Here is a 17,474-nt window from a genome sequence, read left to right as displayed (position 1 = left end):
CCTATATTTAAGAGAGCTGTACTAAAAATTTTGTATTCAATTTGGCCACTTAACTGAAAAACAAAGTGGATTTGGTCCAAACAAAAAGTAAGGGGGTTTTATTTTTCCTTGAATGTTTTCTTCTGTTGGCTGCCAGGGCATTTACTTTAGAAGCCAATCACACATCCAGGGGAAGAATTATGAAAAAGGGTAACATTTCCCTTATGTCCAACAATGGAAGAGCATTTCCAGGAATCAAGAAAACACATTTGTATCCTGTTTTGAAGTTCAGCTCTATGTTTCTCCCTTTCCAAACTCTACCATAATTGGAGTAAGTCACTCCTGTGCTCCACTTCCCTTGAATTCTGCCATGCAAAGCACAACGAGAGCACTCTAAGAGTGAAGCAAACCTCCATGGAGTAATGTGTAGCAGGCTGCTTTGGTCTCTTTCCACAGGGATGACTGGAAGACACTAACCTGTGTTTTCCACCTTTCAGGCAAACATCTAGTTTAAACCACTTAGTGCATTCACATGAATTCTCACCTTAGGCAACTCAAGTCACACTTCACGTATATTGGCACAAGAAAGGGAAGATCACACTAAACATAATTTCTAAGTATTAAAACAAAGCCACAGTACAAAAAACATTCTCTGCAGGGCCCTGGTGATTCAGCATTTAAAAGGTCTTCTTAAAGGATGGAAGTCACACAAAGGAACAAAATCTCTTTTCATAGCTCCTCAACCACCCTATGTATGGAAAAAGCTGAGTACAGCAGACTGTATCTTACAGGCCTCCACAGCTCTGCTCCAGCTTCAGATCCCAAGTCTGAGGCCAAACTTCCCTCAGCTGCACACAGCTCTTTGAGAGTCACAGCATAACAAAGATCAGCTGTGGTTGATTAATTTGGGTGCCTGCAGGGAGCAAGAGGAGCTTTGTCATACACAATACTCAAGACTTGTGAAGAGAAGCGAGTGGTGCTGACTGGCACAGCTACATGGGGAAGCAGGCATTGGCACTATTAAAAAGAAAAAGCAAATTAAAATGGAAACCAAGACTTAAGCAGAGTTTCTCATGTCCATGCTTTCAACAGCAGCTTCAACACTCTGGAGTGCGACGGAAAGAAAGAAGATGTTACTACTCCATTACATCCATGGCATTCTTACTCCTTTCCTGAGAGCTCAGTTGGAGCCAGTTCATCCCCACTGCTTCAGCCTCTACCTCCATTTAGAGCCTTCCTGCTCCCAAGCAATTAAGTGTCCCTTGAGAAAGCAGAGCACCTTCCAGAACTTCAGACTGCATTCACCTCCATGCTCAGCCCTAAACCAATGCCTAACAAATCCTTTAATTCTTTGCAATCTCAACTCTCCCCTTAAACACCTCTTACACTTAATTGGTACCCATCTCAAACCCAGTGCTGAAGACTCAGAGGCCCAGCATGCATAAATGCTAAATTTCAGGAGGTTGAGTCAGTACAGTTGACCTTGTGGCATTAAGAGTTGTACAAGGACTTGTCAACAGCTGTTGTGCTGTGTTAGCACTTGGAGATGACCTGCAAATGTAAACTGAAGGGTACTGACTTGAATAATGTGTGTTTAATACCCAAATAACCTGTATAAATGGGGCATCTGGCACATGGCTGTTTTATTATTCAGATTGCAGACTTCTCTCAGACAGGATATGGCAAGTCATGCACTTGAGAATTGTTTGAGTCACCATACCAAGAAAAGTCTCACCAAGCACAGGGATGGCTTAAAGAAGCAAGTAATAGACAATATTTCTACCTAGATTTTTGGCGCATCAAAAGTAAGTATCAACCAATTCTACAGGGAGAAGCAAGAACAAACAACACATGCCTCTATGAAAAATTAAAATTAAAAAAAGAGAAAGAATGTTCGAATACATCCTAGATGAGAAAAGAAACACACTGAATATTCTGGAAGTACCAGCAGGACGTGCAGTAATTATCCTAACAGCTACTTGAGGAACAGACTGCAATTTTAGCAACCAGTTCTTCTGAGCTAAACAACCTTCACACAGGCCTAGTTACAACTGTAAGAGAATGGCATTTGAAAAGCAATTCTCCTCTCCATGTTACAAACAGACACACTAGAAAGCAGATATGTAACTGATGAGTTCAGTCTGACTCTAATATTAAATGGAGAATTTATGGGAGCAGGGACTTCAGTGATTTGTGTCACGCCATTGCCTGGGGTTACAAATCCCCAGAAGCCCCCCTCACACCACAGCATTATCTGCTGTATGAACAAAAGGGACAAGTTCCTGCTCCAAAACGTTTACGACCCAAGTTGAACCAAACTAACTAACTCTCTCAAACAAGAGGAAAGATTTCCTCATCAGCTTCCGTTTCTCAGTTCACTTTACTACCAAATAACATTGTCTTGAGGATAAAAAGATAAAGAAGACAGCTTTCAAATGCCAATTTTCATCAGCCTAGCTCAGACCGGTGCAAACATGGTTTGTTCATGGGACAGAAAGTATAAAAGGATGTGAGGCATTTCAGGCTGTACCGGGTAGCTGTTATACAATAATCACCAACAGGATTAAGGCTTCCAAAGCACTCTAAGTTTTCATGGTGTTCACTAAATAGCAATGAGGCTATGTTGAGGTTGAAATAGAACTGGGGAGACAAACAACCCTAAGAGACTTCACAGCTAGAGGAGAAAGCTGAGATTCACCACTGCATAGCCCTTGCCCCAGCCAGGACCGGGATACACCCTCTGCACTGGATTTAGCACATCCCAAAGCCACCAGGTTTCAGAAGACTTTAGCAATGTCTTGCATCAGTGATTCACACAGACAAGACCCTCTATTCCCACTCAGCAATCCGTAGAGCCAAAAGCTGCTAAAGCTTTAGTGTTATCTACCAGAGCAGCCTCCAGGTAGTATCAGCCAAAGAACACACAAAAAGCAATAGAAGCCCCTCCTCAGAACTCCAGCATACAACAGTGATCAAATAGAACAATCCTCTGCTTTTTCCAAACTCCTTATTGTTTCCATGGCTTTCCCCTCGAGACAACAAAAAGTTTCACTTGTAACTGATGTACTTACATGATCTTAACACAAGACTGCCAAGCTGAAAGTCTAGAACTAGACTGAAAACTAACAAAACTGAGAGATCTCTGATCTGTCTGGACAAGTTACAAGAGCAAGCAGGTACACCAAGCTTCACTAAAAATAAATAAATATTTATATATATATATAGTTTGTACCTATATCAGCTAGGCCCTGTGAAGTTTCTGGCTATTTTTCCTAGGTGCTCCCCCAGAATTACAAGCATCACTCATGTGTCAGTTCACATGGTTTTCAGGAAGCTGCTGAAGTAATTTTTAAAGACTGGAAGATTCATTCTACAGTTTAAGAGACCCTAGAAGTAAATCTACTGGAAACCTGTCTGTGACAAGATGATCTGAATGCCAAGAAGCTGGGAGTGGTGAGGAAGTGGCAAAGACAAAAGTGATGCAGCAACTTTTAGGTACATCATACCATGATGCAAACAGCTTCACTGAAATGTCCGTGTTAGACCAAAAGAAGACATACCCAGGAGTGCAGTGAGTTTGGGAAGCAAACCAACGTGGACCATTTTACTTCTCAGGCCTGTGTCAAAGGAGAGATTCAGTAAGAGTCGAAGAGTGATATTCAGCAGGTCTTCATGTTCACATGGTACCATCTTCACAAGTTTTTCAACAATATCCATTTCAACCTGTATTTCAAGGGAAAAAAAACCAAAACCATAATCCATCCGAACTTACTCTGGCTTCAATATCCAATTTGTAGCCGTAACAGTGACTGTTAATGCAGTTTCATCTGAAGCAGTTGCACTTACGCCTTTGTGGTTGAAGTCTTCTAGACTGGCTTACTGGGAAACATTGATTAAAAAAGGCTTTGAACCAATCAGTTCATATGTCTTGGAAACATTCCTCACAGTTGGAATACTGCAGGAATGTGGTAAAGACATCACCTGCAAAACTAGATTGGGGTGAGCAAACTCATTTAAACTTTAACACATGCAATCCTGCAGCAACTGCCAGTGGAGTCAAAGGTAGATTCAACCAAGAAAGACAGAAAATTGGCATCCAAAAAGAATTTGAGACCTTTCATTATGCATTTCAAATGAACCCCTAGCCAGAAGGGTGCATGTGCTCTCAGAAGAGGCATGCCATCCTGCATGTCAATTTAATAAAAGCAAGTCATCTTGAAACATGTATCACTTTCAAATTAAAAGTGGAATCCAGAAACTGAGAAGTGGTATCAGTTCCTGAGATCATGTTCACTTTACCAGCCAGAAAACACATCTGAACTGGCAAGACTTCAGAAAGTTTTTATCATGTTTTAAGCAACATTTCTGAGCTTTTATTTGACACAATCTTTTAAATCCATTCCTTTTTTTTTAATTTTTTTTTTTTTTTTTTTTTTTGTTTCCCAGATCCTTCTTTGGCCAGAAGGAAGCACATAAAATTACTTGGCATTCTTCAGACTTCTCCATGTACATTACTAGTCTGGTTATAAATAGACACTGAATGAACACTAAGAAAAAAACACTACAGCTCTCCCCACACAGCACAGTGCAATAATCAAACAACTGCCTGGACAGCTTTGATCAGAAACAATCAGACAGCAAGAACTCCTACCTCACTGCTTTGAATTTCATATGGCCCTGGAACAGCCAAGGAAAGAATGTGCCATAAATACACATGGATTATTCAGTTGTATTTAGAATCAGGTGCTGCACAACTAATCTTGGATCATTTTGCCTTTGACAGTTCTGTATTACTGCCCAATACAAATATCAGAACACCTTCTCCTTCACTGGTAGCTTTCCTTAATAATACCATGGAGAAAAAAGCATCACCTTTATTAGCAGTAAGGAATGCTCAGACAGCTGACCTGAAGCACACCGACATTTTCAAAATTGTTAGAAACACTCTGAAATAAAACTGATTCAACAACTTTGTTTCATTTGTCTTTACACTAAATCAGATGGAATGGGGAAAGTGTGCCAGCAAATCAGTGGGCTGGAGAGCTAATTCTTATTTTCCTAACCAAGTCCCATATATAAATAAGGGAGATACTTCCTGTCTGCAGTGCTCAGTGCACAGGCATGCAGAGGTCCAGTTAATTCACTACTGCTTTTACACAGACCTTTTCATCTCACAATCTCTGTACACCATTGATCTCAGACTACCTCTTGAATAAAGAAAATATATCAAATTAATCTAATAAATTGTAACAGAGGCACAAAGGTGAAGTCAAGTATCTATTAAAGTATCAGTAAAGGAGGTACTTGGCTAGGGCTAGAGTTTGAAGTCACAAAACAAATTATGCTACAATTTCAGAAGTGTGAGACTTCACCAAAAAAAAGTTCATGAAGAATAACTGCCTCCAATTCTTGGGAGCTACTGGCAGCAGGAAGGAACCAAAACTGACACAGGAAATAAGTAAACTAGTCCAGCAAACTCCAGAAGAATAAATATCTCTCTTCCCTAGTCAATACGTGGCAGAAACAACACTATGTTGTCACAAGAGTATAGTCTGGGAGCAGAGTCATGGGCATCACCACAAGTATGACAAGACTCTGAGGTGCTGATTTCAAATCTGGAATTTTGGGGATCGTATTTTGCATCCTATTCTGTGTTTGGGATTTCCTCAAAACTGTTTGCAGTAGGTTATGACTGGATGTTGTGTTTTACTTCCACTCATTTTACTTGTAAGAAAAGAGGATAATCAGTGCTAGAGATACTCAGTGTGAAAACAGAGATGTTTCCCTCTTCCCTCCAACCACACAAAACTTTCAGAATTCCAACCTTTCCAGCACTGTAGTAGAGTGCTACAAGCCTCACCATATCATTTTTGTTCTCCATGAAAATGCTGAGTTTCTTCAGGAAGGTTACAACGAGGATGAGCAGCTCAAAATTATCCCGGTCCAGCGCTTTCACCAACATGTGCACAATGTTCTTGTTCCTCATCTTCAGCTCAATGCGAGTATCCTCAGCGAGGTTTAGGAGCAGGTAAATTGCAACTAACAAAGGTCAACACAAATCACACCAACAGCTCATACCCAACACAACTAGACAAGGCTCTATTTACACTTGAAGTGCTGAAGACAAGACTTTAAGAAGCATTATGCTCCCTTTTTAATACATTTTAAAGGAAATTGCCAGTGAATGCTTTTTTTTTCCTCTTTAAGAGCATTAAGAAGATTAATTCTAATTGTGGCTCTGAAAAAAAAAATAGAATTATGTTCACTAGAAGCTTTTTATGTTGTGTGGTTGTTTGTTTTTTTTTAATCCAAATTGCAACAGGAACCAGTAAAAGGACCCTCTCAGGAGAGGTTTGCCACCTGGATAACTTCAATCTAACATGAAGTGTATTCTAGTACAAAAACTGAGATAGAATGACATCCATTTGAAGAGTCAGATACAAGCTAAGTTAGGCAAAATCAAAAAAAACCAAATACCCAATTCCTCCCAAACCAATACCATGAGTAAAGAAGAGTGGATCACTTTTGCTCTTCTTCTTCTGACAAATGGCTTTTAAAATTATTAATAGTGTCAAACAATCTGATTAAGTAGTTGTCTTCTCCCTGTTCCTTGGCAACACTCTTCCACACTCATCCACACATTTAGGATGTTTAAGACATCCTGGTACTAACAAGAATCACACAGGATCCCTCAGCCATGTTTACCACCAATAAAATAATTTGCTATTTGGATTTAGTACCTCTAAGCAGCTGTTCCTGCTTGACAACCAGCCCTTTGTATTTCTTGTAAGTTTTCTCATAGTCCTTTTTCAGGGTTTGATTTTCAGGATCTTCATCAAGTGAATTAGAGAAGTTAAGGAGCTCAAAGAAAAGTGATACAGGCTAGATGACAACTGTCCTCTAAAATGTTCCTCAGTCACCAGTGAAAAGCAAGGGATCTATGGAATACCCAGCACCAAGACTCTCCCTCAGCACCAGCCTGCTACACCTGCAATCTAGGCCATGACTGTTTTCAACTTCTAGGCCAGGATATTTTACACCATGCTAAGCAGCACAGATGTTTTAAGACGTACTGCTGATAAAATACAACTTTTTTTTTCTTGTGTTGCTTTAATAGCTTCAGCTTAACCTCGTCCACATCCCAAAATCTTCACTCTTGGTCTTTCTCATATCTGCAATTGTATTTTGCACTTCCTGGTAAATTCTACTGCTTTTACAGAAGGTGCTTTGTACTCATCTTGTGTAACCCAACAACACTCATCAAGACAAGTCAGAAGCCATCAGCCTATGCCAGAACATCCAAAGGATATCAGCTTTCTTCTTTTTAGCAAGTTCTTCCTGCCAAAGCTCATGTCTCTTCAGTTCATGGTCTATGATATTCATACACAGAGCTCCAATTTTGTAATGTGTGATTATCCCGTGAAATTGAGAGAAACTACATTGAAGAAATAATACTTGTGAGGAATAAATGCCAACAACTCTGTATCTACTGTGACATCTATGGTAGCAATACTGCACCACATGAAATATTAAAAAAGGTATTTACAGTTTACCCCATTAAAGCACTTTCCTATTGGAAAATTATTTCAAAACAAGAACAATCCCTAAAAACATGAGTGTTTTCTCAACTTGTAGAAACACAAGGAACAGTTTGTTGTTCCAGATCAAAACAAAAACACATTCCAAATTTCATGCATAAAGGAAAAGGTTTTCCCCTCAGCCCTGCCTTCCATACTGCAAGTGCTTCAGAGCACTCTCTCCTCACCAGAAATAGAACAGAAACATAAAATCAAGGTAAATGCAGTTTCTGCTTGAATTATTTCTAGGCAGGGTATGCAGAAACGCTGGCATACCTAAATTAGAGCAAGTGCTCCCTTCAGTTTTGAACATTGTTTCTCCCCTGAAGGTGTGCAGATGGAAATTAGAGGTGGCAGCTAAGCCACCTTTCATTTCTGACACAAAACTATGAGTCAGAATCTTTACTAGCTTCTTCCCAGCTCTCTTACAAACTGCCTCACCATGACAGTTCTTTTTGTTATAATGATAAAACTGAGGCACAAGCATGTTTCTGTCTGTTTTTCCTGTTTCAGTGAAGTTTTGTAGCACAAAGCAGAAAACAAATGAAAAGCCACTAAGCAGAGCTACATTCTTTATGTTCCTAAATCCAGGGACTCTGCACTCACCTTGAAAAGCAGAAGAAAATGTAAATTATATTGGTAGCCAGTTCAATGCTTTGTTTCCAGTCTTCCCTCAGCACTCTAGCCAATGCACCCAGGGCAGTTTCTGAAGCGAAACAAGATTTAGAGAAGCATCAGCATTTTGTGTCCCTCCTTTCTAGCTTGTGAGCCTCAGACGTTGAATACACCTTATTCTACATCAGTTTTCTACTGGAACACTTCCGCAGGTATCTCACTTTAACAGGCAGCACTGCTCACGAGCTCTGTTTGGAGACAGTCCCAGAGAGTACCCTGGGTGGTCATCCTGTCACAAGCCCTAAGAGGCAGCAACATGGAAGGAAAGTGCAACCAACCACCCAATTAATCTCAAAACTTCCACTAACCTTCAGATCTTGTGGCCTCCGCCAGCTCTGTGTTCCATACTACATTGTGTCCCCTGCCCAAAACACTACAATTCTCACTTTCAAATCCCCTTTAAATTCTGCCTGGACAGACAGTATTTCTCATCCATCTTTCCATTTATTTCTCCCCCTGAATCTACTTAATATTATTTCATAATTTGGTTTCTCCTTGTCTTATTTAATTTCACTTTTCCAGTCATGTTCCCCTAGCTAGTCTCTCTTCATGTACACCATGTTCCTTGATCAGAAAAGCAGCAACTGGGAACATGAAGCACTTAATATTTTCAACAACTCTTAGGGACAAGCCAGTATTTCATGGTTCACCATTCCCATCCCATCTTCCATGGTGACACTGCAAGATGGGCCCGTATTAAAGTCATCAACACATGAGGGTATAAGGGCTCAGCAAAAGAGACAAAAAGGGCAAAGAAAGAAAATCACAACATCAACCCATGTCAGCTTGCAAATCCTCTTTTCAAGGCAAGTTACCTGATCTACAGAATACACCAATACATTCCCATCTTCAGCAGTAATGCCAGCTGGAGTTAATTTAGCATCAAAATAACTAGGATCAGGAAAAAATAGCTGAAGCCTCTAGAGGCCAGAAAGATTTCAGTATTAGGCTCACCTAAGACCAGTCTGAGCAGCATCCATTTGTAGAGAGACCTAACAGAGTTCTGATGGCCACCTTATTATATACAGAGAAACAGAGCCTAGCAAACTAAAGAAAATGCCAAATTAAAGGTGAACTACTTTCCCCTGGACACAAATGAACAGCACATCAAGAGAAATTACCATTGGGTTTTAAAATTACCATTTATAAGCAGCTCTTCCAAATTATCAGGATTCCTGGCCAGCTGCAGGATGAGGGCAGAGCCACGCACCTTGTCAGGAATGTCCTCGTACAGTAACTCAATGTACTCATCCATGTCATTGATATTGGCAACCTCATCAATCTGAAAGCAGCCAGAAGCAAGGGCTTCACAGAGAGACATGGCAATTCAACACCAGCAATCACAACGTTACTCAGTTGTCACACCAAAGGGCACTCAGCTTCTGAGCACAGATCTTAGGCAAAAATAAAATACAAGGTAAAAAACCCCAACATGTGGAGAATGACTGCTGATGAACACCAGGACATCTGAGGAGACAGATTTCCTAAAAATCAAAGGATGCTCAGACACGGCTCTGTGTCCTGTCTGATGTTCCAGTCCTCACTGGCAGTCCTGCCGTGTGCTATACTTGGAGGGGCAAGTATGCAAGTCAAATATTTTACCCTTTTTGGAGAGAATTTTTTTTTTCATTGTGCAGTATTTCAAAACCAAGTTCTTTGTTTAAAAAACAAGAAGCAAAAAACCAACAAGAATTCAGCATTTCCTCTCCCATCCTCGCTTTTGTAACTGCTTACTGAAGTAGTAAACAAGGTTTGCATTTCTCTTTTAACACCAATATTTACCTCTGTTCCTTCAAATGGGGGTGGATCTTTTGGCTTGCTGGTTTTCTCTTTCTTTTCTACAAAGAAAAAGACATGGATGCAGTAAAGTTACACACAAATACAGACCAAACACATATCCAGTGTTCTCATAATGAGCACTCTAGTTAAATGAAGGTCAAAGTCCTTTTGTGTCCAGCTGACCTGCCAGACTAACATAGGTTTCTGAACCTGAACAGTCCCAGGGAGTAAAACAAATCCCCAGTTGCCTTTTGACAACTCAGTCTAAATGATCAGTGATAGCCATATCAGCTGGGGAGACAGAGGGTAATAAACCTCAGAGCAAGCCCAGAGTGACAGCACTCACTCCCACATGAGACATCAGCAGCTTTGACTCTGCTTGTGCCTTGTGACACACCAAGACACAGAAATGCAGAGTGAAAGAGGGTAAAACGTGCAAAGCTCTTACAATCAAGCCCCATATATAACATAAATCTTCATTTTAAATTTGTCTCACTAGGAATCCAGCTTGAGAACAAAGCTTACCATTTCAGGGCTGCAAGAAACCTGGGTAACCTAAAGGTAATGTAGAATCTAATGTTAAATATTCAACTGTCCCCTGAGCAGAAAGTTTAAGGTGAATTTAAGACATAAATAGGAGCACCAAGAGGCCAGGAACTTTAGATGACAAGATGAGAGAAATACCCCAGGCTGTCTGCTACACTGGACCAAAGCTTGTCAGGCTCTGAAACTCTCCAGCTTTATACAGAGCCCAAATTCAGCCTAGGCACCCGCTGTAACCTTGCAAGAGGTGATGGCAGAGGTCTTTCTAGGAAGATCCTCTTAGAGACTTTTGCTGTCACTGTAAGTGCAGATGCAATATGACGAGGCTGCACCCAATAGCTGAATCTGTACCTCTCAAGTCCTGCTAAAGCACAAGGCAGCCAGTAAGAAGCATCAATACTAAATGCAACCAAATAACAAAATAAATTTGGTTGTTAAAAAGGTAATTTCCTCATTTCAAGATCAAAATTGTTTCCAAAGGTGATAAAAGATACATGTCCCCTACTGTCACCATCCCCAGAGAACTGGTACATCAGGCACATTGGGCTCTCAGCTAGGAAGACCTCGGTACTTGTTCAAGGCTGAGGCACCCCAGTCCCAAGCTAATCTGTTCCTGCATTTTTTACCTTTTCCTGCTGAGGAATCTCTGCGGTTCTGCAGGTAGTACAGCAGCTGCTCTACTTCTGCAAGCTTGGAGGGGTGAATGAGCTTGCATTCTTCAACAACCTTTCGAGCCAGGGAGCCAATGTCTGTGTTTGCATTAAGACTCTTCAGCCGAATTCTGCAACACAGAGAAGTCTCTTTTCAGTTTCTAAATTTTTTTATCTTCAGTCCTTTGATTATGTTTATACAGTCAAGAATTTCTCAAAGCAGAAATGAGCCTGATACACCCGGTATCTGTGCCTTTCATGTCAAAGTGGTGCCTCTGAACTCCAAATGGCAAGCAACTGTCAAACAGATTTGGTGGAGCGTAACTGCTCATGAGCTGACAAGCAGCAACATTAAAGGCAGCTGCATGAACAGATCCCTTACAGCCATCTTAGACAGAAAAGACAGTAACTGATTTGGATATACCCCATAAAAAGTGCACAGGACCACAAAGGAGTACTGCAGACAAAAAAAGTCCCAAATGAGAGACAGTTCTGGGTGTTTGTCTGCACAGAAAGGTTCTTTTGCAGGGCCAGGAGTCTCCCACAGCTCTGGCAGATCTGCAGCCAGGTCCACAAGCAATGAGCAGGAAGAAAACTCTGTGGGCATTAACAACAGGGTGGGAAAAAATGGAATTCCACCATCATGCAGATGCAAGTTATGTTGATTCATCTAACGACAGAAGTATGCTTCTGATATCTTCAAAAATTTGAGACAATTTAAGGATTCTCTCTTCTTTTTCCTCCAATTATTCTTCTAACATGCACTCACACAGGCAGCCACTTCAGTTCAAATTTTCAAAAAGAAATCAGTACAGAGATAAAACCCCCTGGAATAGATCCAACCTTGCAGCTTGAAAAATGAAGCTATGATAGTTCTCTGGGCTTTTCCAGAGGGGAATATTTTAATGGCCTTGAAAGAAATTAACCAGGCAAAAGTGAAATGCAGATAAAGCAGTGAATTCACTGGTTGGGCAGGGGCAGATCAAAACAACAGGAGAGCCAACAGCTGGAGCACAAGGCTGCCAGGAGGTTCAATGGTACTTCTTGCTCCAACATGAACTACTACTTGCACAGGAAACAATCACTTCACTTTTCTCTGCCTCAAGACCCATCATGTAAAACAGGAGTCATCACTTTTCTGTACAAAACACCTTAAAGGAGATGGCTGAAATGCAATTTACAACGTGTGTTTCAGATGTTAACCTTCCTAGGCACATGTTATTTCCTGGCTTTGAAACCCTCTGCTAATCCAACACTAAGTTGCATAAAGATTATAGGCTATAATTTCTCAGAGGTAGGTGCTACTCTGAGTAACTGAATCCATTTAGATTGAAATAAAATACCAGAGCTTGCTATGACCTTACATTTTCTGACATTCCTTGCGTTCCCCCAGCATGGGGTCTCCCAACTCTCCCAGAATCGTTGCTTCCACTTCATAATGGACAATGAGGGCTTTCTCAGATGGATGCACATCTATGTTACCTCCTTTTACCTTCCTGTCATAAAGGGAAAAAAAAACTGATTAAACGAGAAGCTCAGAAAACACACCAGAGCAGAAATCAGGTACCTGCTATGCAGACCCTCAACCCAAGTAGTGATCTCCTTCCACACATATTCCATCTCACACAGCTGGGCCAAGGCCTGGTGCTAGTGGCATATTCTTGGCTACTGCCTGTAGAGAAATGTCAGAAATATCCAAGCCACTGGTCAAGCCTTACTCACGGAAATCAGGAAAGAAATCAAAGTTATCCTGTTCCACATCACCGCAATGAGTAAAAAGATGCATTTCACCAAGCAGGTGAATTTCCCAGCTGGTTCCCCACTACCTTATCAGTATTGACAAATCTTTGTCTAATGGCCTTCACTTAGTGCAGTCCTCTACAAATGGAATTTTTTGTGACTCTCTTGGCTAACTCCTAGTAGTTACAATTCTCTGAGACTGAATTACAAATAATTTGTATTTCAATTTAACTGCTCTCTCTCGAAACACAAACCTCTTTGCTACTGTTCTTCATCTCATTGCGCCTGCTGCCAGGCTTCAGGGATTAGAAAAATCAACAGCTGCCATCAAAAGATAAAAATCATGTCTACCTGCTTTTCTACAGCTACAGATCCTTGGGAGAAGTATTCCCCATGGAAGCACTCAGGTGTATGCCAGTGCCAAAAAGGCCTGTCCTGCTCTCTCCTCCTTTGTGCCAACAATTCTGTGTCCATGCAGATCCACAGCTCCTGAGGAAAGGCTCAGATGGATGAAGACACACCTCATTTCTATTTTCAAGCAGTGGCAGAACCAGAGAGAACAGTGATCCAGAGAATACAGCAATCCATTTTTATTTACTGGTAAAGATGGCACTTGTCCCTTTTCCACTTGGTACTGCCAACTGAGTATGTACAGTCACGCCATAAACCAGGCTGCTAAACACTGCAGACTAAAACCACCTCCAAAATGAGGGTTTGGCTTTTGGAATGTGGAGTGGGTTTTTTGTTGGGTGTTCCGGTTTTCAGACAGATCATGTCCATAAAAAGAATTACAAGTGGCTTTACCAGCGGCCATATCAGCATCTAGGAGAGAGCAGGTAGCCATGGCATTGGGTCAATTAGATCAGGAAAAATTACTTCAATCTCATAAAGCTGGGACTGTCAGCAAATCCAGATGCAGCCTGTGGCGTAACCATTCTCAGCAGAAAATGTTTGAAATGTGTCTCCATCTACCCAGCTACTCTGGTGTTCACTTTTCCTTCTGCAGATACAGCTGCGAAAAATACCTTTGTCTTGAGATACAGCTGCCCAAAAAACCCCACAAACCACAGAAAGATCTGCTGTGGGAAACAAAGAGTCCACTTCAACTACCAGCCACATAAAGCTACACAGAGCAAACAAAAATATCTCCCTAGTGCTGGAGAGTAACATTTTCCATGAAAGCATAGCAAAACTCCCTTTAAGGCTTGAGATTTTTTGAAGAGACTTGGGTTTGCTCCACTTTAACCGTACCTGGAAGCAGGTGTTTCATTACAGTCTGTTGTCTTGCAGGACAGAAAGCTTATGGCACATCTACTTCAAAAGAATCCAGCTCTCACTCCCCACCTCCAAATATATTTCTCCTACATTCAGATCTATCAGAAGACGCCAACTGCAAACACTGAGGGCTCCTGACAGTCAAAGCTCTGGTTAGTGACAGCTTAGGAATATTTACAGATATAAAGAAAAGGTTGGGTAGAGAACAGTTTGGTAAAGCTTTACAAGAATAAAGCTGGACTAACAGCTCATCATTGCCCAAAGGGTTAGATCTCCCATGTTTCCCCTGCTCCTGGCAGTCACCTTGGAGTTCAACATGAGGGCTCATCAGTCCCTGTCACAGCCAATTCCAGCAACCCAACAGAAAATTCTCCATGTTTTGGAGAGGAAGTTTTTCACTGTGTAACAGAACTAAAGTGCTCTATAGAAAAGGAACAACAATTCCTGTTTCTCATCAGGGAAAAGGAGGAGTGGAACCTCCTCCTTTTGGCAATGGTAAACCCCTGATGAGCTTAGCAACCAGGAGAGCCTTAGCTTAAGACTGCTTAATCAGTTTTAGGACTTCTCATATTTAATTTCTTCTTTCAGAGGGATAGATGAGTAAACTGAAGAACTTGGAGCTGCAGAGACTTTCTGTCCTCTCACACTGACAAACACCCTCTCTGCCTGAGCTATTTCTGAGCTAATGAAGTCACAAATCAATATACAGCCGAGCTCCCTCTCTGAAAATCCTATACCTTGTGAAATGCTTGAGGACCTACACTACAATGTACTCCCCAGCCACTGAAGTTGCTTTTCATTTGGAAAACACTGCATTCAGATTGTCAGCATCACAAGGCAAATCTTCATTTACGAAAAAAATCCCCTCCTCTCCCTCAAATCTACAAACATCTTTACTGATTTTCTACACATCCCGAGTCTGTAAATCACATCATACAACATTTGAAACTGCAAATATTACAATGAGTAGAAACAGCAGTGCACTGGGGAGCTCTCATGCACATCAGCCCGTCCTTTCACTTCACTGCTTGCTTTGTCAACAAGAACCCAGTTCAGTTCAAGGTTTAAAGAGGAAGGCCTTTTCTGCAGACAAAAGCTGCAAGCTGAGCTCACATAACCAAAGCTGGAGTGTTAATATCCTTTATTAACTAATTCCTTTAGAGGGAAAAAGCAAAAGCAAACTATCCTAATGAAAAGTGGCACAAACCACACGTGGGTAAGCCTGAAAATCCAGTAACAAATCCCAGCAAGTCAGACTTGGTGGGAGGAGGAGTGCCCATGCAGGGTGACAAAGGGAAACAGGGAGCAGAGGAGTACCAGACTTGCACACCACGTTACCAGCCTGGCCATGTTAAACAGCACAGCAGGTAGTTTTGGGTTTGTGCTCCCAAAAAAGAGAGACAACCACACCTGTTGCAGGGATGACTACAAAACAAAGATTCCTACAAAATCACAGAAGATGGTACAAACTGAACAGGTAAGGCTAAAAAACCAGGCACTACTCTAAAATCATAGCTGTTGATTTAATTAAGGGTGGCCATTTGATTTTTACCCATCATTGCATTGCTAGGATAGAGCTGATGCTCAAAGATTATCAAGAGGGGGTTTTTTTCCCTGCACTGTTTACAACTTGGGAGCTTAATATGTGGCATGTAAGAGGAAAAAAAAAGCAAAATCTAGACAGTCTAAACAGGAAATTCTGCAAATACTAATAAATGGAAAGGAAGTAAAAAACAAGAGCAGGAATTCCTTAGGATTCAAGACGGGATGGATAAAAAATCCCCAGCACGATAGGAGGAAGTGACGCTGTCCACACATGACATCTGAACAGAGGCCTAGATGACCTGGCATCTCCTGGGACTGATTCACTTTTGCTCTGAAACAACTGACAGAGATCCAAGAGCTGCCAGCTCAGGCCCTATTCTTCATGCTGACTGGTCTCACTGCCAAACAGAGAGATAAAAGGCACCATTCAGTCAGCACACCTGCAACACCAAACCCAGATCATACACTTCATACCCCACTGTTACCTCTTCCATTCACAGAACTTGTCCTGCCCAATCTGCCATGCCATACTCTTTAACATCTCCTCTGCATCACTCTCCCAGCTGCTCCCTGAACCTGGCCTTACTGTCTCTTATCCCATTCCTGATCCCCAAAGCAGCCACCTGCACCTAGTACACAATGATCCTCCCAACTCATCGCCTAATAACACCTATTCTCCTCTCAGCCTGCTGTCACTTTAGCGCCTCGTCCCAAATGCACCATAAAATGCCACCACAGCCATCCCCAGACCAGAGCAACCTCCAAAGCCCTCCTCCTCCCCAGCAGCACCCACCCCACCTCTCTGCCTGCCCTGCCTTTGCAACCTTCACTCATCCTTAACCCTCCCAGTCCTCATCCCAACCAGACTGGGGCAGGCTGAGGGGGGACCGCCGAAACAAATCTGTCTCCCATTCTTACATACCTCCAGACAGCTTCCAAACCAGCCACTCCTCACTCGCCATACCTCCACCCACCTCACCATCACCCCTCCCAAAACACTCTCCATTGTCACCTCCCCAACTGCGATCTCCACACATCCCCAAGCCAGTCCTCACTACAACCAGCGACACCTCGGCCTCACACTCCACCCCACAGCGCCCCTATATTCCCCCACCCACAACCGCCCGCCCACCCCTGCAAACACCCCGCAACACCTGCGTCTCGCACCCCACAACCTGACACACTCCATCCCTCGCCACAAGCCGCCGCGCCTCAACCGCCGCAACTTCCCCCCCACCCCCCCCCCCCCCAACCCGTTCATCCCCCCAGCACGAACCGCCGCCCCTCGCGCCCACGTTCCCCGGTCACCTCTTGAGGTACCGGGCGTCCTCGCCCTGCATGGCGGCGCTGAGGGGCCGGGCTGCGCTGGGGGGGGGGCGGCCCGGGCAGGGCGCGGCCCCGCGCGCGCGGTGCTCGTTACCAGGGAGAGCGCGAGCCCCGCCCCGCCCCGCGCACGCGCGCCGCCCTCGCCGCCCCCGCCTTTCCCCCCCCGTCAGCGCCCCCTGCAGGCGCGGGGGAGGCGCTGCCCCGGCCCCTCACGGGAGGGAACGGGCGCCTGCCGTTCGCTTGCGGCGGATCAGGACGTGAAACGATGAAGATGTGTTGTTTTTTGTTATTTTCCCCCTAAATATGTACACGAAAGTTAAGTTTCTAAGCTTCAGGAACGCTGCGTTTCTGGGCAAGACTTGGCTGAGAGTGAAAAGTGACCTGA

The 17,474-nt window shown here is 42.8% G+C and overlaps 1 protein-coding gene across 2 annotated transcripts in view; it reads right to left on the bottom strand.

Moving 5' to 3' along the window:
• KIFAP3 (kinesin associated protein 3) overlaps nucleotides 1-17,225 on the bottom strand; it is a 68,134-nt gene extending 50,909 nt beyond the window's left edge. For both annotated transcript variants that reach the window (XM_038143728.1, XM_038143729.1), the window contains exons 1-10: nucleotides 17,072-17,225; nucleotides 12,568-12,699; nucleotides 11,180-11,334; nucleotides 10,014-10,069; nucleotides 9,372-9,513; nucleotides 8,163-8,262; nucleotides 7,290-7,414; nucleotides 6,720-6,818; nucleotides 5,840-6,018; nucleotides 3,540-3,702 (exon numbers count right to left, since the gene is read on the bottom strand). In XM_038143728.1, the coding sequence (XP_037999656.1) occupies nucleotides 3,540-3,702; nucleotides 5,840-6,018; nucleotides 6,720-6,818; nucleotides 7,290-7,414; nucleotides 8,163-8,262; nucleotides 9,372-9,513; nucleotides 10,014-10,069; nucleotides 11,180-11,334; nucleotides 12,568-12,699; nucleotides 17,072-17,103 (1,183 nt within the window). In that variant the 5' untranslated portion in view covers nucleotides 17,104-17,225. The remainder of the gene's footprint in view (nucleotides 1-3,539; nucleotides 3,703-5,839; nucleotides 6,019-6,719; nucleotides 6,819-7,289; nucleotides 7,415-8,162; nucleotides 8,263-9,371; nucleotides 9,514-10,013; nucleotides 10,070-11,179; nucleotides 11,335-12,567; nucleotides 12,700-17,071) is intronic.
• Between the last annotated feature and the right edge of the window lie 249 nt (nucleotides 17,226-17,474).

Source organism: Motacilla alba, chromosome 8, assembly GCF_015832195.1.
Source record: "Motacilla alba alba isolate MOTALB_02 chromosome 8, Motacilla_alba_V1.0_pri, whole genome shotgun sequence".
NCBI lineage: Eukaryota > Metazoa > Chordata > Aves > Passeriformes > Motacillidae > Motacilla > Motacilla alba.
The sequence above is the reverse complement of the archived record's forward strand: the minus strand, read 5'-3'. Positions and strand labels throughout refer to the sequence as shown.